Genomic DNA, 24,002 nt, shown 5'->3' with positions numbered 1-24,002 from the left:
TCTTTTCAGGAGAAAAAATACAGTTGCACGGCGAATCGTACGTAACAGCAACACAAATACCCTTGTGGCATAGCAGAACAACTCAAATAGACATTCGTTAACAAGGAAGAAAAAACAGCGTAAAAAGCACAAAGTTTACGTTAGTATGACTACGACCAACACATATAATTAGACGCCTGATTTTAGTAATCCATTTGTTGACGCTTTCACTTTCATTTGCCCTGCTAGGAGAGGATTAATTGCATACAACCAGTCGTACATCTGAAAATTAAGGAATGAGTACAGAAAACATCACCCCTCGGGGAAAATGTAGATGGCATCCTTATTTCTCGACGATCTAACTTACTTTTTTCTCTTTGTAGCATTAGCTTACATGTCATAGATTCTCTAAGACTAATGCTTGGGCCTTAGTGTCCTAATTGATTTAAATCACTTATTTTGAGAAATAAGGACGCCACTAAATGCCCACCCCCAACTACATTTCACTCCACCTCTCTTCTAATCTATATTTTTTAATGTCCTTTATCCGGTTGGACTTTAGTGGCATTTATTTGAGGTACGTAAATTTCTCTGGAACTCACCTCATCACCTGGCATGATCTGCATAAGGAATCCCCGATGGTTCGTACATACGGAAAATGTGTTCGGGACTTTCAGCATAGCCTGTTGATCTTCCGAATACTCCACACGTGCATTTGCAAGGTTTATTATTCCACGAATAACCTAGATTCGACAAAATTACTAAGAATAAACTAGGATAACATCCCTCTTCTTGCTTACTAGATCCTTTTCATCTCGGAATAGCAGTATGTACGGCCTTCGTACAACCACCCATCGCCTTGTCCATCCTTGAGTCTTCTCTTCAAGGAAATTCATGTATCCTTTGCGTGATACAACAACACCAACACGTTCCTCTGTCACCTAAAAGGAGATGTGTTACAAGGAGTTCCCTATCATCGAAATAAAACTGTGGCAAAGTCCCATAAGCTCCTTACTTCTGGTACAAGGAAGTGAAGTTGATTCAGACGACTACCGCTTAGACTTCGTTTCATTGCAATTTGATCGAGAACATCATCCGTACAGCTGAGATTTTGATCCGATTTTGACTTTTGGCGGCATAATTGATCCAATGACGGGGATGACTTGACCATGGATCTAGAAATCCAAATATCAAAAAGAAAAAAGCATAGACTTTTAGGATTTTCTTTAAAGGCATCTACGGGCACTATAAGTAGAGCCTGCCACAATAAGTAGAGTGATGGATTTCTGCCAATCCTACATCGCAGGATAACCATAGCAGACTGACTACCATACCATAGCTATTGAAAAATCTCCTGCTCGACATTGACAAGTAAAAATACTGACTTAGAAAGTTTGATTCAGATGTTCACACTCCAAAAATCTTTTGTACTGCTGAAAAATTCTCATTCTAACCACATCCAACAGCACTGCTTCAACGCCAATCAAATGGACAAACCCTATGCGCGAAAATTTCTCACTACCTCAACGAACGATCGATATCGCTGGTTGTATTCCCGCAAGAGAAAAGAGAAAAAGAAATGACAATAACATAGTTGAAGTAAATAACGTAAAACAAAACAATACCGAAAAATCCACCAAAACACTAACTTGTCTGACGTCGGTGATGTGACACTGTTGCTACTGCTTTCATCGCTAAGCTCCTGTGCTTTGTTCCCAGTTGGAGGATCCTTGTTAACCGGGATTCGTTGAGTTATCAGACGAACAACTTTGCTAACAATGCCTAAAACAGAAAATGTCGCTGATAATAGATACATATACGATCTAAAAGATAAGAATTTCCCACCTTTTTCTTTTTCATCCAGAGCAACAGTTTCTGGAATGGGTCTGACGGGAGCGCACGGTGATACAGGGGTCTTAATTTCACCGGCTTTCCTTTTTCCTTTTAGTTTTTCACGAAGACGTAGGAAAAGACGAACTCGTTCTACCTACAACGATTTGATTTAGTCAACAAGAGAACATTGAATGAAAGCCAATACTAGTATTGCAGAACTTCCTAGAGGTACAAAAAAATCAGACTAATTTAAAATGTTTTCTATCCTGAAGGTTTTGAAAACATAAATGAAACAGAAATTCGCGCAGAACTGTGTGGAAGATCTTAAGCGCAAGTTCAGTCGAATAATTCTTTTTTATTTCGAGAGTTCCCACCCTTACGAGAGTGAACGAGTTTCCAACTCAAGGGTAATGCTTTTCTATACAAATTTACTTTCAATACACCTGGATTTTTATGTTTCCAGCGCAATATTTTCTCTTTTCATTCGTCAGAGACGCTTTTTATTTCAATATGACTAGTAAAAGAAGTGATATAAAAGAACAGGAAGAAGTAAAGTTCACTTTCTACGTCAATCAACTAGAAAGATACTCACCTGCTGCAGCCTTGTCAACTTTTCCAGTTCCCATTGATGCTCGAAGATCAGTGAATCACCTCGAGGACGCCACTGTCCGAGATTTTCCTCACCACGAACATACGCTGAGGAGGTATCGAGCACACGACGCTGGCGTCGTACAGATCCTGAAGAAGAAAAAAAACAATGCAAATAGAAATAGAAGTCGTATCATGAGTTAATGGGTTGATTCAGCAGAAAATAGAGTTATCGTTAAGGTATCAAGGTTAAATTTAGAGGTATAGGGAATTTGAGGCAGTTTACTACTGCACAACGAGACACACAAAAGCATTGGTGTAGCGTACCGGGACTACCTGAGTCGTTTGCGTCTTTAAGGCACAACTGATACACTCCTGGAATCCGATTCATCTCAGGAGATTTCGAGATGCCGCCAATCAACGATCGACAAAACCTGCGAATTGGAAGACTTATTTGATTTGTCAGCTAGTCAGTGTTCAAATGATTTCTGGGAGATCTTAAGGTCTTCAAACCTGCTAGCTGCAGAGATTTTGGAATCTCTGGCATAAATGAGAACGCAGATATCCTTTGTGATTACCGCAGGTTGAGCACATCCCTCAAGTTCCATGTAGGCCGACAAAGTCATGTAGATCTGAAGAAATTTTGAAAGGACGGAATCAATAGCTAAATGCCAAAGGAAAAAATTCCACCAAGAAAAAGGAAAAGCAGGAACGTCACTAATTAGCAATCCTAACTTTATGAAAAAAATTAGATTTTACAAACTAACCTGATCACCGTAGTTCGATACTCGGTTCAAAAGTGGAGAATTATGCAGTGAACTGTCCCAGGCGGCTTCAAATTGGAAGAAGGTTCTGGAAGGAGTACTGTACAGAAGTTTAAGTTACAAATTATTGAACATTACCTTTCATCCATGCTGAATTCTAAGAAAGTGCCAGGGAATAAACCGAGAGACAGTACATCTGAAGAAACATGTGATGAGCAACGCAAAGTACATAGAGTGCAGTCGTTTACAACGAAGCCGGTCCAAAAAAATCACCTATATCTTCCCCGCCGTGCCATTCCGGTCCGCTCCGGATGCGACCAACAACCAACTCCTGGCAATCTTTCCATTTTAGTTCACCCTGAAGTTGAAACCTACTTACTGTTCTATTCCTTTCCTCTTTCCATGTTGTTCACTATGAGAAAAAACTCAAAAAAGTCCCCAAAGAAGCATTTACCTTCTCATGACAAATTGTAATTTTTATCCTTCTCTGGATCCCTTGATGTAATAAGAACACTCCATGTGTCGGTAAACCTTGGGCGTGATCGACTACTGCAGGAACGTATTCACCGCTTCCTGCTAGCTCACAAATCTCAAACCATACGAGCATGTCTGTCTTTGAGCGAATTTGAGTGGGACTGAAAAACTAAGTGTATAATAGTGCTCGTAGTCCATATTTGTTGTTCCAGGAGGTAAAGAGTTGAAGAGTTAAAGGCAGCATACCACGAATCTGAGGTGGTGCAGATTTCAGGTGGAGTATTCGTATACGGGATGGGAGACTACGGAGAGGGAGATGATTCCGTCCATTTCTTGCTAATTGCCGTAAAAAACGGCCCGGAAGATGCGGCGCCGCACAAGACTGGCGCGCTCCAATCGAACCTCTTGTACAAAATGGTGCGCCAAAACGAATGAAGCCGTATCTTCCGGGCAGTTTTTTACGGCAATTAGGAAGAAATGGACGGAATCACCCCTCTCTCCGTAGTCTCCCATCCCGTATACGAATACTCCACTTGAAATCCGTACCGGCTCAGATTCGTGGGCTGATACCTTTAAAGGATGGAAAAGTGAACAATTCAACTTCATTTCGTAGGTGAATTGCCCTTCTGAATTCCAGAAAGTTATAGTTGCGGTGATTTGCATAAGAAAGTCATATAAAGGGTGCCGTTAGTTAATACGCTTGGGATGTATCATTCACTTCATGTCAGAATCGTTTGAGGTTCATTAATGCGCGTTTAGCGTGTGCAATGACTTGCAGGGCCTTGTTCAGCACCAGCTTCGACCCTGGAGGGATGAAGAGCTTGTCTGGTTCCCTTGCAGCTTATATATATATATATATATATATATATATATATATATATATATATATATATATATATATATATATGGATTCTTACCGCTCCTGGATGGTACTACTTCAGTAGCGGGCGATCTGCAGTAAACAGCAAGTCCGAAGAGATAAATATAGGCTTCTAAAAGTACCGCGCATTGTAAATCAAGGCTAACACCACTTTTTATATTCTTCCCCAAGTGTCCTAGCTCAAAAATTCTAATTATATTTCTTTCAATGGATAACATTTCTAGAAAGTACTGATGACAAAACCCGCACGATGCTAAGTTGTTTAAATAAAACTTCAGCTGAACGGATTATGAAAGGACTCCTCGGCCACATACCGTTCTGCTGACTACCAGCTGTTAGCTACCACCACCTCTCTCTGGAGGAGACAATGTTTAGATTCGAGCTGGTAGAAGAATCCAAAGATTTTATATCCTCTTGTTTTGCCCACGAGCTTATGGTGAAACAACCAGACAACCAAATGTCGCGCCTTCTGACGACTCTCGGAACAGAAGTCAGGCAAAGACCGTCAACATCGCATAGATAGAGTTATTCAGAGTTAGATGTCTTCATGCCTAGTCCCCAAGGGCCGGCTGACATCAACAGGACTCAATGAAATCGTCTGACAACTTAGGTCTTACTGATTCACATGACACTATGTGTATATTACGTTTATATTGTGTACATGTTACGTATATTGTATCAATGTTTAAAAACTTATGTGTCTTAAAATTAATGTTTGTATGCGAAATCTGCAAAGACTGAAGGTCTCAAGAACGACATCAATGACTCATTCTTGGTGGGAGGTGGGAGAAAGGGACGGAAACTAAGAGATAACCTTGATTCCTTCAAAATGGGAGCCGAGCATTCTTGCACAACCACCTACTGTTTATCCGGAGGAGCAGGACCAATACAGCGACAATCCAGCCTCAGCCTCTCTAGGAACGGGCAGTCCTAGAGAGAGCAGAGCTTGAGCCGTAGAACTCTTTTTACTCGCTCTACGATCATGACTCTATGGCTATGCTCTTAACCCCACTGCCTTATTATTGGGACAATACGAATGGTATCAGTTGTTTTAGGTAAAAGGCGCTTCCTGATATCATTTATTGTTGATCTCCTTTTACTTTGTGTCTCCGACCACTGGAGGTTTCTTCAACAACACTTTTTTCTTTTTCGTTTTATTTTCTATCAATCGGCTACAGACGTCCTAAGGCTATCGACGACCTGTTCGTACCAGATGTACTCTGCTCAACCACAAAATTCTGGCAACAAAAGGACTAGAAGAACTGTGGCGTGTAGAACAATGTGGTATTTAATGCAGAATGATTGAAATAATAAGTATAATGAATGAAATCTAGTAAATACTTCGATTACAATTAAAAAGTGCGTACTTGTTCTGCACCGGAGCATTCGCCTTTTTGCTTTTAACCGGAGTGGAGATGACCAACGACGGTTGTTGGAAGGTGAGTTTTGTAGACATGCGACGTCTAAATAAGAGGATTATTCTTATAAATTTGTATAGCTTAAATCAGTCTTTAATTTTTTTTTCAATTTCTACCAGCGGTAAATCTTTTACTGAAAAAAGAGCAAATGTTTATAAACTTACCCTAGAGCGCTATGTTGTCGTTCAAACTGGAATCCTTCGGGCTTTTGCTGGAAATGACCGAATGCCTAAACAGAATAAGCTAAACGTTCATCTATGCATGCCTTTATTGCAGAAAATGGTTGAAAGAAAAGGAAACTATTTTCAGTCTACTTGCATGTAAAATTTTGTACTACACCTCGAAAATGATAGGAAAATGGTGGAGATAGTGAAGGAATGTACGGCTCATTTTGATGTGAAGGTTCTGCGAATGCGAGAACGATAGCGGAGTACGGCCAGAATTCTTCAATGGTTCGGTTGAAAAAGCTTCATCATGACGGTGAAGGAAACTGGAATCGGAAGTTTTGGAGGTTGAGGAGAATCTAAGAAAATTTCAATAATTTCTTCTCTAAAATAAAAGATTCAGAAATAAAACAGAATGGTGTTCTTAAAACTAACTTGAACTGGCAAAAGACGTCTGAATACTGCTCGGAGACGGCAATAGCTTGCATTACCACCACACGGAAGCAGAACTCTTCCTCTTCTTTCATGTGTGCGGGGAAAGTCAACTTCTGACTCTCATCTTGAAACAGAAAATAGCACTATAATTTATCTAGATGATAACAGAATGAGAATAACGACTCCTACCTTCGTTCTCGCCATTTCTGCATGTCTTCAGGAAATCTTCTTTTCGGAAGTGTAGTTTTGCTGTCTGGCGAACCCCTTTCTTCTGAGTATCTGCTTCCACTTAACATAGAGAAATGTAATAAGCGTCTAGCAAAGAGCCCCTAATTTTTTTTAAACGACCACAACTCACGCGGATTGACCGGCTCGATGGCAACTTTGAGATAACCTCGGACTTCTCCTTTTTCGTTGACAATGGCTACCTTATGGACTAGTGGCACATTGTGTAGCAAGTTGCTAAGGTATACGAAGGCTCTGCAAGCGGAACTATTCTTCTTCTCAGAAAGAAGATGTGCAAATTTTTTTTTTAACTGATAAGGTGAAAATAATTAGTCATTAATAATTAGTTAGAAAATAATTAGCAAAAAAACTCTCTTTCCTTTACTTCAAAAGCCGAATTTTGAAGGATTTTTGAAAAAGGGACAAACTTTTGGCCACAGTGGAGGCGTATTTCATAAAGAAATTATCAAAATGTTCAGATGTATAATGGAAAAAGGCAACACCTCTAACGAACACAAAAGGGTATTGTCCATGTTCGACTGTCTTTGAATCTCGGCATGTTGAAATGTAGTTTTAAATTGATTTCCTTGAGCTGAAGCCAAGATTGGTATTGATCGTCTTTATTAAACAACGGCTAACGTTTCGGCGTTATCGCCTTCGTCAGAGCCTCATTAGCTAGACTAAAACGAAGACGAAGGCGATAACGCCGAAACGTTAGCTGTTGTTTAATAAAGACGATCAATACCAATCTCGGCTACAGCTCAAGGAAATCAATTTAGAACACAAAAGAAAAAATTCAAGGAGAAAAAAGGGTTGATTCAGCAATTTGCTCACCTGCCAATCATCCTGAACCATGGGAATCTATCGTAGAAAGGATCAGTGCCCATCAGTGCTTCCATCATTGGATCATCGCAAGGGCTGAGTTGATCTGCTCCATACATATCTCGCATGGACTCCAAGCGCTGTCTGTAACTCAGAACTCCCTTTTTACTTTCATAACACAAACTAGCTTTAGAAGAGTAGCAGGTCACTCGTAACATGCCATTGCAGGTTTTAATTTATCATCAGAAACACTGCAAAAGTCACCGTGTCATAATTTTCCAGGAACAGAGAGAGAAAAGGACAGTGATAAACATGGATGCGTCATGCAGAAGAATCGTTCTTACTTCATCAAGAGAGGTTTTGACGGGTATTCATGCGCGTAAAGATTCAAACCATGCGGAGGCAAAATCAGCAGTACATGCAGCGAAAGCGTGGGATAGCTGACAGAATTCATGCGGGCTACCGTACCTGTCGGGCACGAGTCGGGCCGGATTCAACTGTAGCATCGCCAACCATCCCTCGGCTACTGTTTTATACGGGGCGTCAGCCGGTGTGCCGACCACGGACAGCTCGGCGTTGTAGAAACAACGCATATCTTCCAAACGCTGCCTATAAACGGGGTACGGTAGCCGAGTTCAGAGGGTGGGCATAGTTGTTTTTGAAAAGCAGTGACTTGTTATTTAAAAAAATTAAACATGACAGAAAAAAGGGGGAAATTTCTATACATAGGCATTCTACATTCTACATTCTATATATAGGCATGCCTCAATTACAGTAGGTTTCTTTCGACTATCGACTTTTTCCTGAATGTTTCTGATCATTTCAAAGACATTTCAAAATGCAATCAGAAAACAATAGGAGATGTGAGAACAAAATTTCAGAAAAGAACACTAATTACAATTGATAAATCGAAAGATCTGAATATTTAATTTGCGGCGGAAAAAAATATTAAGAGGATAGGCAAGAAGGTTCCTCTTCCTACACTGTTCTTCTGAAAATCTCAGCAGGAAGAACTTTTGTGCAGAATTGCTGCTGTATTGTTTATACGGTATGATTTGTGTACCGACAATACGACCAAATCTCACAGAAAATCAGAAAGAAACAAAAGTAGGGGCCTTTAAATGCGGTTTCATGATTCCAGAACTCCATCTGAAATCGAGAAAATCGTGAAAGCAACAAAACGACTCCAGATCTTTATTTTGTTTCTTCTCGGATCAATTTCCTGTCTCGTTTCTCATGTCTTTTCAATGTCTTAATCGATCATAACATCAGAATTCCATAAGCGTTCCCTTGTTACTTTTTTATCCATGTTTTTCTTCGTATCCTTTCCTTATGTGGGAAACAGACCCTTTTTTTTGCTGTTCCCGTTAAAAGGATGGGATATGTCTGACCACGTGGACAATTGTAGTCAGTTTTGGGAACTTATTCCCTAAGCAATTTTATTTTCCATCTCATGTCTCGGAAATAGATCCAGAACTTAATTATAGCGGTTGTAGTCAGGGGAAAAAATCCTTTCTTCTGAATCGAAGAATACTATGGTTAATTGGGAATTGGAACGGCGTTGCCTAGGGCTACAACAATGATGGATTTATAGACAGTTGCCATAAGAAGAAAGAGTAATTATTGGAACAGGAGAGCCACAAATCATTAGTACAGCGACATAGACTTTTTAAAAAAGCCGTCTTCCAAAACAAAACAATTAAAGGTAAGTGACGGAGAGCCTACAGGCATTTTCTGAAGTTTCGGGACCATTTTTCATTTTTTAAAATGAGTTTATAAAAATCTGATGTTAAGAATCCGAAGCTGACATTAGGACTCTCCCTCTCTCTTCAACTTTCAATCAATCCCCCTCCCCTAAAGCAAAGCAGCTCTCTACATATGAGCCAAGTGGAACTGTTTCTATATACTAGTGAGACTAAAACATCATACAGAAAGCATAAAACTTCAGCGCTTCTACTTTTACGATGGATATATACTTTTACGATAATTACGATACGATACAGATTTGCTTCACGGTGTTCAGTTGATTAAAAACAAAGAGAGCATACTTTAACTTCTCTATACTCCAGTAATGGGTGGCTCCATTCTTAAGATCCTGTACTTGAATAGCGACAACCGTCTTCGGATACGGTCGTAGTGTCAAATCTTCTCCAGGAGGAAGAAGATCGGGAGGCAATGGGCTGAAAAATGGGATAACACTGAATTTTAATGCGAAATGCATACATAAAATTTCCAAGTTTTGCGGGCATTGAATGTGGAAAAGCGGAAAATTGGAAAAAAAAAGCTAAAAAAACCTTAAAAAAACCGAGGCATTGATGGTGATTCAGAAATTTACAAAAACAACAAAAACACTGAAAAATAGTGGCGAACAAACTATTTGCACGTACCTGTACATGGTATCGGTAAGGAGCACGAACTGGAATTGAACCTTCTTCTTCAACTCAACTGATATCGCATTCGCTTCCTTCACAAAGATCGCGTTCCCCCACAAGTCATCTCGAACCTACAGAACAGTTTAAGGTTCACTGGAGTTTACGTCAAGAAATATCTCTCCCTGTGCAAGAGAATGTCTTAACTACGTATTTGTTATTCTTTACCGAGGTGAACTGATGATATCTCCATTTAATTGCAGCTTTTCGAGCAACCTTCTCCTGATCAGTTGTCCATTTGCATTCTTCAGCTGAAATTGATCGCCTTTCACTAAAGAAATTTCGTTTGACATTAGTAAAACGACTATTTGAGCGAAAAATAAGACAGAGAAGTTCTTATATATTGTAAACAACGTCGTTTTTGTCTCCAGAAAAAACAAATGTATAGAAAAGAACAAGTACACCGCAAACACAAGATCTGGAATAATCTGAAACATCTAAACTGAAACCATTTACTGAAGAAAAAATGATTTTCAGCTGAGAAAACTAAAATTATGCAGTGAGAAATCATGAACAATTTGAAAGTGCGTGCAAAGAGTAAATACGCAAGAACACAATAAAAAAGGATACTTCAGAAAATTGCAAGGTCACATACGTCCACTTATCACCAAAAAAATTGTAAAACAAAACGTACCAAATTCCATGAGAGAGCTTGTAAGAAATCGCTCCCCTTCCCATCCGGAACCGCATGAGCTAATCATCGATTGCGCAAGATCAACTTGTCGCTGTAGACTTTCAATGCGTGTTTCATATTCCTACAAAAACAAATGATTCTAATACTTTCAATAAACAAATATTACGCAACAAAGATCCAAGCAAACGAACCTTTGTCTGACGAAGCATTTTTAATTCGAGTTCTTCGCGTTCGCGTCTGTATTGGCTCTCCATTTCCAACAATTTCTTCTCCATCTCCGCCTTTAGATCGATTCCTTGCTTCTCGAGCAGTTCTTGCTGTGCATATTTCCAGTCCAGTGGTTGCTCTGAAATTGGACGAAGAATGAAGACAGATTTAAAGGCTAAATGTGAACTCAGTACGCAGAATCGCAGTAGCCCAGTCGAGCGCTGCGCTTTGATTGTATTTCCGGAATAGGCCCACACGCACACCCTTTCTTCTTTTCAATGAACTATCTATGTACCCATAAACGTTTTTCTGAGAACCTTATTCTGCTCATTCATGGAGGAAAATAAAAAAAATCGATGTGCGTAGGATGAAAAGAGGTTTTTTTTTTCGTCGTGCACTATGACGAACGAATTTCGGTCGTCTTACTAAGCCACGGACTAGCGACATATGCAACAAATCCAGGGCAGGAAATGATGAAAACAATATTAAAAAGCATATGAACGTAAGCGCTCGGTCATTTCTTTCATTATTCCGATAAAAACTTGTGTACATAGCATTTTTGCGAGTTTTAGTGTTGGGATTTCTCTTTTTGGAGTATTTCCTGACATCACTCCCGGAATAAGCAATTTTCGTAATTGAAAACTACGAAATGTTCTGCCTTTACAGGAATTGGAAAGAAAAATGGCTGCAAAAATTGCTTATTGAATTTTGCTACCAGAGAACTCTAGGGTGATACGGTAATAACGTTCAGAAACTAAGAGTGTCACTGATCGATTGATGAAAATGAGGTACACAGTACCAAGAAATGTGAAACTACAATTTTGTTTGGTTGAGAAACTTACATTTCTCAGGTGAAGTCAGTTGCGTGTAAACGGATATTACCTTTATTTGAATTAGTGCGACAGTGCAATTCAACACTTGTCACGAAAATAGCAAGGATAATGTTACGGCTTTAAATGGAATGGATGTCTGCACGTACTGTAGAATTATTGAGGAGAATACTTCTCTTTTTCCTCAGATTATGAACCTCGCATGTACATTAAGATTTGTATGAAATGCCTACCAGTCAATGAAGACAGATTGTGCCTACTCTGCCGTGCTTCCTGAGGATCATTGTAGCGGAACACGTGATATTTCCCAAGGATCACTCGTGAGCCCGTATGCAGAACTGTTGTACAGGTGATTGGACGACCATTCACGAAACATTGAGCATCCTGTAAAGAAAAAAAAAACCTTTACTGATTTCCTAGCAAGACGTCAAGATACGGTGAAATTTAATGTAATATGCAGTTGCAACGTTATTCACCGTACACTAATTTATGACACAAACTTTTTAATCTTTAAATATTATGCTGTCCACATGGGTCTAAAGTACTATAACGTAAAGAAGGCTAAATCTTAGAAAATACATTTGGTTGGTTTAATCCTTGACCTTTCAAAACACAACAGCTTGATAAAGTTTCAGCCAATATCTTACAGTGACAGTGTTGCTGGACACCGAAACATGACAACTCCCGAAGAGTTCTAGACCCGCATAACACTCTTGATTTGTATAGAACCACTAAGAGGCCCTCCCTCGAAAATATCTAGAAACAAATAAAAAATAAACCTTTTGCGGGTCGAGGCTCACGGAACCGTCATCATTGATGAAATCGCAATGATGCTCCAGAATTGCTTGGCCGGATAGTAGAATATCGGGACGTTTTGCTGCTTCCGGGCGACCGACACTAGACATGAACGTATGCACTATAGGAAAAATGCATGAAATGGGATCTTTCCCTAAAATTACACGTTTCCAGCCGATCGCAATTATGAGCGCCGGCTCTACGGATGCGATGGAGAATAGATGTGACTGGAAACCAGAATGATGACATCACCGCGATTTCCCTTAGTGAAAGTTTCCTCATGTGTTCCAAAATTCATTTACTTTAGAATTTTAGCAAATTTGTTCCACAATATCACTTGCTCTATTAGTAAACAAAGGAATATACTATCTTTCCTCCATAGAGCCTTCGAAAGGGACCTGACTACAAAGCATCAAATACGAATACGCTCTCGAGCTCACTTAGTGCACCAGTATAAAAAGAAATTCTTCACCGCCGCAATAAAATTCGCACGAACATTTATGTACGGGAGCAGGTACTGAACAGCCTACGTTGCTCTCTTTCTTTGGCAGCTCGATTTTTTCAAGGATAACATAATCTGCTTGCTTTTCTGATCACAGTAAGCTGATCTCTTAGTCTTCATTCATTTTCTCAATTCAGTTTTCTGCGTAGGGTTTTAGGAGCACAAGAGCGGCCCAACGGTTTAGCAATCTACGTTCGGTGCATGGATCAAGATCAAAATCCGTGAAAGTGATAGAGAGGCTGATAGACAGTAGAGGCAGAAATTTTACTACACTTACATGAATGCAATGCCTCTATATTCTCGTTATTATTTTTTGCAAAAATATCTGGCATGTGAGTAGTTTCTTTCTGTTTGTTATTTTTCTTTCTTTTTGAGGAAAAACAACACCGTACGAGGGAGGAGCGATTACCACTCGCACTCCGAATTACTGGCAGCAACTCGCTTTCTACGGGCGTATTGGTAAGTTCAGAGGTATAAACTGGGCTATAAACTGGACTACGACTAGAACGTGAACGACACTTTATTTCAAGATGTTTCTCATATACACCTTATTTATTTCAAGAATGATGTTACTCACCTTGTGACACCTTCTTTAAGGTAGTAGAGTAGACATTCAGACATAAGAGGATCCTCGTTAAGATTGACAAGATGTGGTAACTAAATTTTGTAGACTTTGATTAATTTTCAAGATATACTTAGTTGGTTTCATTGAGCACTGAGTATACAACAATACTTTTTTAAAATGTAGTAATTATGAGGGTTGTATGGAAAACGTAAGCAAACTTCGTGAACGTTTTTAGGCCTACCCTACCAAGACTGAACTTTGCGAAATAAAAAAAAAACATTTATGGGCTGATCGGCAATATTGGGCCAAAATATTCAATTTCAATAATTTATTTCAAACTTTCTGATTCCTATCCTTTATTGTTCAAATCTTAGTATATGGCTGGGGATGAACTTACTTCACCTCTTTATTCTTCATATTTTATACCTTTATAGCCATGATTCCTTCTTAGCGGTTCTTCAGCATATTCGTAGGAAAAGAAAAACAAAAACACAAAAACCCACTTTCTTCGGACTAAATACTCCGAGTGTACTGCCGTCCTCGGCCGTTGCGAGACCCATTTCCCGAAGTTCTTCCTCACGTTGCCTGCGAATTTCTTCGGTCTTCCGTAGTTTCTCTTCCCAAGTCTCGTGAAGCTCAGCAATGAGTTTTTCTGATGCCTAGAATCAGAAGAGAAACTCATATATTCTGAATGGACGATGTGCAATGACGCCAGAAAATCTATGCGAATTCTTAATGAAACGGCATAAATTTCCAGAAAGAATGGTGTAACAATTAGGGCCTTGAGATAGATGGTGCAAAGGCTTACCTTCAGTTGTTCTATGGTGTCGTGGTCACGAGCAGAGTATAATTGTCGTGGACGACCGCTTTGAGATGTTTTGAGAGCATCCGCCGTGATGTCGATACCCTTCTCTTCCAGAATTCCGCGAAGTTTGTTGACCTGTGAAGGAAAGGGGGAATATTGTAGTGACATTTGATTTGGCAAAGCTATACGTATATGTAATGGATGTGGTAATTTGACAATTAGTTAGTTACACATTTAGCATACCTCTTCCTTAAGTTCCCGGATAAGTTTCGCATTCGGATCCTCGTTGACAACCGCCTGACAGACGATTTGTTTAGCACGGTCAGCGTAGCTGCAAGAAAATCAATGATTTCTCAAAAGATATACTTTTTCAACAAAATTAATAACAGCAAAGCTACCAAAGAACAAAAGTTTCGTTTAAACAGAATGCGTAATCTGTTTACACAAAAAAACAAAGTGACCTACCGTAATGTGCTCAAAGTTTCGTCAAAATTGATGTCAGCTGGCGAAAGGGCAGCGATCATAGCGGTCTTCGAATTCCCGCCTAGATTCTCTCGGAGAAGCCATGTCAACACCGAGTCTCGATACGGTATTACACCTTTTCCGCGTTTCCCCTTCTTTCCGGCCTAAATCAATCAAATAAATCAATTTGAAGCGAACAGTCGAGAACAGAAAAGGAAGCAAAAGAAGTGGGATCGGTGGAATGGTGCATGATTTAGAAGTAAGTTAGTTAGCTGACATTATTTGTTAGTAAGATGTCGTGGTGAGCGCACTAAACATTTAGCAGAATAACAACAGAATAAAGTAAATATTTAGTTCATGTTCAAACCGTGGAACTCACCTCGTTGTTGATTATTTCTTGCTAGAATTTGCACCTTATTTTGAAGGAAAAAACATCTTCCCTTGTTTACAAATATCTGGACAATCACCACTTCAAATAAATAATGTATTTGTGGAACTTTTTGCAGGTAAGAACTTCCAACTTCCAGTTTTTTTTTCTTTAGCAAGAAACCATCATTTATAGTCGAGTCAAAACGACATGAATCACAGGTGTAGTTGCGGTGCATTTGCGTATGCGTTCGAAACGGCACTGTGCAGGCAGCAGTTGGAACCGAATTGGGACCCTCCCAAACTGCAGCGATGGAAGGGTTTCGCCACGCTCCTAGCCGTTACGCTCCACTGAAGCGCCTCCAGAGAAACCGCGTGCGGAACTGCGTACGCGCTTCATGTCGTCTTGACCCGACTATGCATCAAATGGAATGCCTGCGCGAAATTTTCGAGCTGGGACCTCTTAGTCGGGACGTAGTTCACAATTACCAACGCAAAATCGTACGTGAGCAACAGATGAGCAGAGTATTCCATGCTTCTACGACTCAGGATACATGCTCTTAATTTGTCAGCGCAGCCTATTCATCTTGTCGGAAGTACTTTCGCAGACATCGTGAGAATTGATAGCTGATGTTTTAAATACGTTGACTTGCGCATTTTCACCGTAATATTTCTTCACCATAATATTTGTGAACTATTCCTTGCTGGAGAGGGGGAGGAGGGAGGGAGGGGGAGTCCGCAACCTCGAACGGTGTCTTTAGATTAGAGAAATCCACGAATGCGCGATAGCGCCTGCCTCTGCCATAATCCGACAACGATGTTATAGTCACTTTAGTTGTTGAAACCTATTTACTATATTCTAGAATGTGAACTAAGTGTGGGACGAGAGACTGGAGTACGATAACTGTGGGACCCTTTCTCGGCAACTGACAGCCCCCCCCCCCTCAGAGTCATGTCAAAACGAAAAAAACGTCAAACTGAGTTGCGGTGCAACTGCGTGAGCGGCTGCGGTCGGGGTGGGATCCTAGTCTATAGGACCACTTAGACTGCGAAACCGACAGAAGGGTCCCACCCCTTTGTCTCAGTTCTGCAGAGTCTCAGCGATGGAATATGGATGAAGTGAGTGAAACATTACACCAATACAAAACGAAATAAGGAGACTTCCCGAAATTTCAGATAAGGTCTCAGATTTCTACCGACCTACCTCTTCGGCTAGTTTACTGATGACCAAACCGAGCGTGGTCAAGCTTTTGTTAATGTTAGCTCCTTCCTTTAGTCGTTGTCCTTCGGCCCCAGTGGATGTGGCTCTTTCACTTCCGGCCAGATCGACAAGTGAGATTTTTGACACCTAAGTGGGAAACTGTAGGATTGGTGAAGACTTGGGACAACGTCTAGTCAAAAAGAACTGAAATCTGGTGCAATTGCATAAGCGGCTGCGACGGGACCGTTACTCGTCTCAGGAATCTGACTTGAGCTGGAGAAGGTCCTAATTCTATGGCTTACGCAACAGCACCACAAGTCAGCTCGTTTGCGTAATATATATACGGTGTCCCAAAATTTACGCAAGATTTGAATTAAGTAGAAAACACAGCTTTTTTTAATTACGTTTTTTATTGGAAGATAAAGTACGCCAGTCCTTTTGCCACACCACTGCATAAAATAAATGAATAAATAAATAAGGATTCCATACATAACCCTATCCTATTTACTTTACGTTCCAATAAAAATAACACAATTGAAAAGCTGTGCTTTCTATTTAATTCAAATTGTGAGCATAATTTGGGACACCCTATCTAAGCTTTGGTGTTACGACACGAAATGGGGAGGATATTGTTGAACAACTGAACGATTAACTTTAGTCAAAAGTTAGGGAAAATGCCAAAAATCCACCTTCTCGGTGTCGAGGTTCGCGTCAGGGCAATGTCTCTTCTGTGTCAAAACGATAGTGAATACAGCATGAGAACGTGATGATGTTGAATTCATATTTGTCGCTGCCACTGTTCTGGAAATTAGTACACTTTGATATAGATGGGAAACTGGAAATTAATATACTTTGATAGAACGATGAAAAAGAAATGAGGAGAAGAAATGAAGATTTGAGAAATACCAGTCTTCTATTACATATCTTCAATGAAAAAATGTTTTTAAATGCGACTTTTTTCTCCTTAAATTTGACTCAACTCAGCTACTAACCTAGCCTTATTTCCTTCGTCCATCAGATGACAAATGTCTTGATAAGAGCAGACAGCCATCTTAGTTAGATCATCCACATAGGGTCCTAGGAGAGGATGTTCACGTACTCGGAGATTCCCTGAAAGAAAAATTCCAATGGGTTAAAACTCGGACTTGTAAATATAAGAGAAAGAGAAGCACATTAACACTAGTACAGACGCGAGACTTCATTCCCTCAATTTTTTTTTAATTTTCAGTCCTTCCACCTTAATTGGATTTTTGATAGCTCTTCCGTTTCACGAAGAAAAAAAAAACGTGCTGTACAAAGACAGTGCGGTAGAGAATTCCTGATTACCACAATGTCTTTGTAGAGCACGTTTTTTTTTTCTTCTTCGTGAAACGGAAGAGCTATCAAAAATGGGGGGGAGGGCACTCAGTGGCGGCCTTATTTCTCGAAGTAAGTAATTAAATCAAGCTGGGAGCTTTGAGACTTAAGCATCAGTTTGAGAGGATCTATGACAGCTTCTTTGTCTTAGTAAACTAAAGTTACTAAGACAAAAAAGTGAGATAGATCGTCGAGAAATAAGGCCACCGCTGAGTGCTTACTCCTTCCAAAAACACTTCCACCCGATTTTTTGTTGTTCCTGTATAGCCCACCAAACGAGTAAAGATTTTTCTCTAGGTTTGAATTTTGAATTTGGAAACCAGCTGCAGGTTGCGTTTCCACAGCACGACTCCTCAAATTTGCAACAAAACCTTTCTCCTCGATTCATCTTTGAGATCATTCGTAAATGCGACTAAAGCACTTCTTCTTAAAAGGCGCAGACAGAAAACCAATGTGTTTTGCCTCTTCTTTAAAAATAATACTTCTTACCATCTATGAAATACTGAAACGTGGTCGGGAATCTTTAAAGAAAGTATCCCATCTTTAAACCATGCGAATGCATAAAAATACCTACCAGTCCCCCGCCCGAGTTATTGGACCCGTGCTCCTACTAGCATGGCCGGATATCCTGCGGGTTTGCTGCTTAGTAACAACGCTGCAGACGTGTTTATATTATATTTGGGTTCGTCTGCATATGCACGCAGCATCATCAGCAAGAAAATTACCATAAGGAAAAAAAAACGAAAAGAGCATTAGTGCAGCTTTACTGGGACAAGGCTAGAAGCAGGGAAACGTTAGGAAATTTATCTAAAGGTTTTCCGGGATAAAATGTAGTAGAGGGGGGGGGCACTCAATGGTGCCCGTATTTCTCGAGGTAAATAATTAGATCAATCTTGGCCCTGAGGCCTAAGCAGGGTTCCAGAGGATCTGTGACATGTAAACTAAATTTATTAAGAAGAAATTTATGTTAGAGCGTCGAGAAACACGGACACTACTGAGTTCCTCCCCGTCCCCCTCCTCCCCCCCTAAACTACATTTTTCCCGGTTTTCCGATGTTTTCTCTCATGGGTTTTGTGAAAGTTTGCTCTTGACCTAATTTTTAACGCTGCATTTTCATCAGTGCGAATAAGTAGTCATCATTGGTCATTTCGGTCTAAGTTTTCTGCTATAAATCTTGTGCACAGATTCTTTGGAAATTCCCTTAGCTTTTTTCCGCGTTCATTTCCAAAAATAAAAAATCCTTCTAACAGCCGTTGATGCACTCTTGCCAGTTCATGAAATAAACTGCTGATAAGATTCCCAACAGCATTTTTTTCTTCCAGTTGTTTTTTTTCTTACGAAATATTGATTATAAAGAAGTCGATTGTCCAGGATCGATATATATGTGGCTTCATACTTACCTCCACTATTCGGATTCAGCAAATCTTTGACTCGTTCGCAATAGATTTCCATGTAAGATACCTCTACTGAGTATTGTACATTCTTGTCCTCGTTCCCCGCAACCCGAGCAAACACTAAAAAATTTGAAAAAAAATATTTCAGAAACCGAATCGTTCTTTCCTTTTCTGTGCTACTCCTTCACGTTTCACTAAGAAAGCTATTTATCACTGAACTAATTACGTAATGACAAAAAAAATTGAGCATTCCATTCATTCCTTCCCAAATCGACGTTCGAAAAGTGCTGAGGATAAGTATAAACGCTAGTAAGCGCAGCTAAACAAAAACAAAACCAACTAGGAGTGAAAGGTAACTCACAATGATTACATAATCGTGGAATAATGCCCATCTCTTTCTCGTCACCCGGTTTTCCCATCATCGTGTAGGATTTACCACTACCCGTTTGCCCGTAAGCAAAAATACACACGTTATACCTGAAAATTAGAAAAAGAAACCATTGACTAAACTAATAATTTTGAAAATTTTAGTTGAAATAAAATCCCGGCAACAAATTGGATTGAGGAAACTATCGATCAAGTCAATAATTTAGAAAATTTTAATGAAAATAAAATCCATGCTCCAACGAACTGGAGCAGGGCATGCACTGTCCACTCTACATAATAATTAGTAGGATTTCACTAAAAGTTTGTAAAAAGTTTGTTTTTAGTATTACTGATACGCATAGTACAGTAATATCAGTTATTATAATAATAGTATTATTTAAATTTGTATTCTTTGTGCTGTTTTTTTACTATGTATTTCACTATTTTCTGAAATTCATCCTTGCCACATCCTTTTCAAATGCTTCATTGAGCGTAATAAATAAATAAATAAGTAAATAGAAAGAAATTCCAAAGAAGTCACATGAGATCTAAATGAAATCGTGAGAAATGTTGAATGTTACGTATCTAAAGATTTTCGATTATCTTCAGTCAAAAAATTCAAGAGATTAAAAAGAAGCAGAAATTTAGTAAATTTAGTAAAAAAAAAAGTTAAAAACTTTAGTATTTCATTAATAACTCTAATATTGAAAACAAACCCTTCAAATGCATGCTCGAGCATTTCCACTCCAAGGTCCTCATAAACCTGTGTTTGACTGGCGAAATGAGCGTCATCTCGGGAATAGGACCAGTAGGAATGATCAAAATTGAACGAATGGCACTTGTCAGGAGTTGAACCACTTATAGCTGAAACAAAAGACAAAACAATGAATGAAAATTCCGACAGAAATTCTTTGTTGCTCATTTTTCTGAGAAAACTAAGAGGTGAAAAGATTTTTCACTTTAAAAATGCAGTTGTTTATAGTTGTAAAGTCAACGACACGACACTTTTACTAGTTTAGTCTGTCTCAAACGATGGAGGGAAAACATCAGAGAAAATTTCTGCAGATCTGCATATGTCTTACTTTCTAGCATTCTAATTAAAAAATTTAGGTTTAAAAAAGTCAAAAAATGCAAAAGGATTTGAGATCACAGGCTCGAATTATTCCGATTTTTCCTTTTTTTAAGCTCGGATTCTTTCCGATTCTACATACATACCTAGAACGGCAATGAGCAAGATGTTCATAGCTTTTATAAAATTTTACAAAATATTTACGACCAATGTAAGACGAAAAAACTAAAAGTTTCTGATTTCTTCGTTTTTATGTTTGAAAGTGAGAGGAATTCGTAAAATTTGCTGAATTCCACGTTTTTATGTTTGTTGGTGAGAAAAGGAAACAATTTTCGTTCGCAAAATTGAAAATTTTTCTCATGAGCACATTTTCATTAATTTATTTTCGAGTGTTCATTAATTTGACTATTTCTGTTTCACTCTTTCTGTTTCTCTTTGACTATTTCTGCATCCAGAAATATTCTAAAATTATTTATTCTCACATAGTTTGTGATTAAAGGCATCATCCCACGAATCTGGAATGGTACGGATTTCCGGTGGAGTATTCGTAGACGGGGTCGTAGATTGCGGGGAGGAGGGTGATTCCGTCCATTTCTTTCTAATTACCGTAGAAAACGGCAGGGAAGATACGGCTTTGGGTGTTCTGGCGCACTATTTTGTACAGGGAGTTCGATTGGAGCGCGCCAGCCTTGTGCGGCGCCGCATGTTCCGGCCCGTTTTTTTACGGGGCAATTAGGAAGAAATGGACGGAATCACCTTCCTCTCCATAATCTACTATCCCGTACACGAGTACTCCACCTCAGATTCGTGGGGTGATGCCTCTAATTAGGGTGGAACTTGTGCCAGAACGTGGACAACATCCTCGCAAAACGGGGTATTCGGCCGTTAAATCCCTTGCTCCTTGCAGAAATCAGCCCAATCCCATTCCCATTCGCCTCCCACGCACAATCCTAATGTCACACGTTCGAGGTATGTAGTTTCTCACGATGACGATGAACGAATCGAAAAAACAACGACGTGTCCGCCGACGAGGTGTAATTATTTTTCGGCAGTTTGTAATGGAATTCACCATCGCCCGTGAGCCCGTGTGTGCTGGGGCAGGCTTCGTCAATGAGTTGTCGACGATTCGCGTGACGATGCCGCATCGATCCGAGCTTAATTCATGGACAATTTCGACTTTATTCCCCTGTTTTTTCCACGTTCCATTCCATTATGCATGATGATATCACTATGTGGGCATGGGCTGCGAATGGGGGCTTCGAATGTGCGGACAACATCCAGACATGAAGTCTGTTCAAGGACAGGAAACTCCTTTTTAAATGTACTTTAAGGACCATAATTCAAGAATAAAGAATTCCTCCTCTTATTTGAAGAAAATTCCACAAATGAAAATGAATCCATCACCTTTGCATGGATAAATAAACTCCCCTATACAAGGGGATTTCCTGAATTTCCAACGTCGTCGTATATCCGACGTAGTCGAGTGGTCTCGTCCTATTGCTTTGCTCTCAATGCGCCCATGAATGGACCAGCATCCGTATTCTCATATGCCTCATCCACGATGATGAGACGATTTTATGTGGTATGCGAATGAAGAAATCAATTTGGCCAGCGTTCTCCAAGCCATATGGATTGGAAAACTAACAGAATTTCTCCAACGAGAAATTCATGGCTATTGGGAACAGCCCTGCCAGCTTATTTATTTATTTGTTTATTTATTAAAAACACCTACAGGTGTGCCATAAAACAAAAACAAGATGGAACAGAGATCACTAGAATCGTCGTCTAAGTTTTACACAACAAGACTGGCCCTTCAAAGTATGGCCCTTAAGGCTTATGGATTTAAATCGATCCTAAAGGTCGTTCGATCGCTGAAAAGAATTCCCTATGCCGGGAAAAATGTTGCCTCCGGAATGCGTCCGTAATACGTATCCGAAGGCCGGATCCATCTCCGGTAAATTTTGATAAACACACATGAATAGAATCGTTATTTTATGCATGTCAAAGATGACATTTTTCAACAGAAAAAAAATCCCCTGTCTCGGCTGAAGCCAAGCCAATTCGTTGAATTAGATTTTTAGCTGGCGTGGATAACGAAAAGAAGGAAAGCGAGTTCCTTTCAAGAGATTCAGATGACTACGAACAATGGACGGACGGAGGAAGAATTTGGGGGCCACGAAGCGGAAGAGGACAGCATTTGGAATGCCCAACGGTATTCTCTATGGGAACTCATGGGAGTTCGAAATCTTGGATATGTTCCTCAACAAAAAAAAACGATGTTTTGAGGAAAGGATGTTTCTTTTTGGCCGAAGGATGTCCATTTTAGGGGAAAGGATAAATCTAAATAATTATTCCTAGGACCTTTTTCTGGCACGAGACAAAAATGGTTATTTGCTGATGTGTATCCACGCTAAAATATGTAAAAAAAGGAAAAAAACTTTAATTTTAATAGTAGTATTAAGCAACTAATGGATCTCAATATAGAATCGAGGAGTCGAAGTGGATTTATCCGGCTCTTCTAGGATCACACGAGCAAATCTCATCACATCAATTAACTTTGAATCCGAGAGAACTGACAGCTTTAAGGTTTGCATTTGTAAATAAATTCCAGTATTACAGTAGATCCTAGTACGGCCATCCCATACTTCATCTAGAACAATTAAAAGACGTGGAGGATGTTATTTTCGGAAATTTATTGTAATTTTTTTTTAGAAATTGGTATTTTATTCCAGGACTGAGTAGAGAGTTTAATTCCAGTGAAGTTCTTGTTTGAGTTTTCCTTCCCTTTTTAGAGAGGTTTTCTGGTGAAAAGAATTTTTTTGCTGTTCACCAGGGATTGCTAGAAAGAATAAATTTTCCTTTCGCTCCAGAATAAATTATCCTAAAGTTTGCAGCACGTATAATTGCATTTTTCATAGAAAATATACGATTTAGAAAAAAAAATGAGAAAATTCCTGCAACTCACTGGTTGTAGTGCCATTCATCCCGATAATACATCGTGAACCGTTAGCGATCTCCCTTTGATTAAACGGTCGAACGCGTACGGCGACTTTCACCGACGACATCGTAAATGTACGGTAATGTTACGGTATCAGTAGCAATTCCAATTTGGGGTAAAATCAATCGACGGCCGCCGGCTCCATATAATCAAATCGTGGCCGAAAACTGCAAAACGATGCGGATAATGAGCGGAACGAGCGGAGCAGAGTCCGGCATATGTCGAAATCGAGAAGAAGAACTGGGAGAATTCGACGAGGAGGTGGGTGGTGCCAGTGTGAGGAGACAAACGAGTCTGATGACCCGTAAATACAAACAAAAACAAAGGATTTTGTTTATTCATCTATCCATAACCAAATTCTTCGAATTAGCCTGCAATAATTCACTCCAACAAAGTGAGTTAAAAGATGAAGGCAAAAATATGAGGCACAGGAATTTGTAG

The 24,002-nt window shown here is 39.6% G+C and overlaps 1 protein-coding gene across 3 annotated transcripts; it reads right to left on the bottom strand.

Annotated features, from left to right (window-relative positions):
- Window positions 1-168: 168 nt before the first annotated feature.
- Window positions 169-23,628, bottom strand: RB195_020820 (uncharacterized protein; the record flags this gene model as incomplete). 3 transcript variants are annotated; one of them, XM_064189303.1, is made up of 40 exons in its annotated part: window positions 169-261; window positions 582-722; window positions 780-920; window positions 995-1,154; window positions 1,629-1,761; window positions 1,825-1,966; window positions 2,405-2,550; window positions 2,728-2,834; window positions 2,914-3,032; window positions 3,168-3,252; window positions 3,303-3,360; window positions 3,438-3,522; window positions 3,619-3,799; window positions 5,886-5,981; window positions 6,101-6,165; window positions 6,276-6,426; window positions 6,536-6,659; window positions 6,725-6,823; window positions 6,894-7,015; window positions 7,595-7,726; window positions 8,051-8,191; window positions 9,631-9,762; window positions 9,970-10,085; window positions 10,180-10,262; window positions 10,646-10,766; window positions 10,837-10,991; window positions 11,916-12,066; window positions 12,462-12,579; window positions 13,557-13,636; window positions 14,048-14,203; window positions 14,353-14,484; window positions 14,593-14,680; window positions 14,815-14,975; window positions 16,382-16,525; window positions 17,068-17,179; window positions 17,371-17,488; window positions 19,135-19,248; window positions 19,490-19,605; window positions 20,211-20,358; window positions 23,529-23,628. In XM_064189303.1, the coding sequence occupies 40 exons, from the start codon at window positions 23,626-23,628 to the stop codon at window positions 169-171; spliced, it is 4,866 nt and encodes a 1,621-aa protein (XP_064045184.1). The 3 variants fall into 3 exon arrangements, with proteins under 3 accessions (XP_064045184.1, XP_064045185.1, XP_064045186.1); XM_064189304.1 differs by having other exon boundaries at window positions 2,737-2,834; XM_064189305.1 differs by lacking the exon at window positions 8,051-8,191.
- Window positions 23,629-24,002: the final 374 nt, after the last annotated feature.

Source organism: Necator americanus, chromosome II, assembly GCF_031761385.1.
Source record: "Necator americanus strain Aroian chromosome II, whole genome shotgun sequence".
Classification (NCBI taxonomy): Eukaryota; Metazoa; Nematoda; class Chromadorea; order Rhabditida; family Ancylostomatidae; genus Necator; species Necator americanus.
This window is presented reverse-complemented; position numbering and strand designations above follow the sequence as displayed.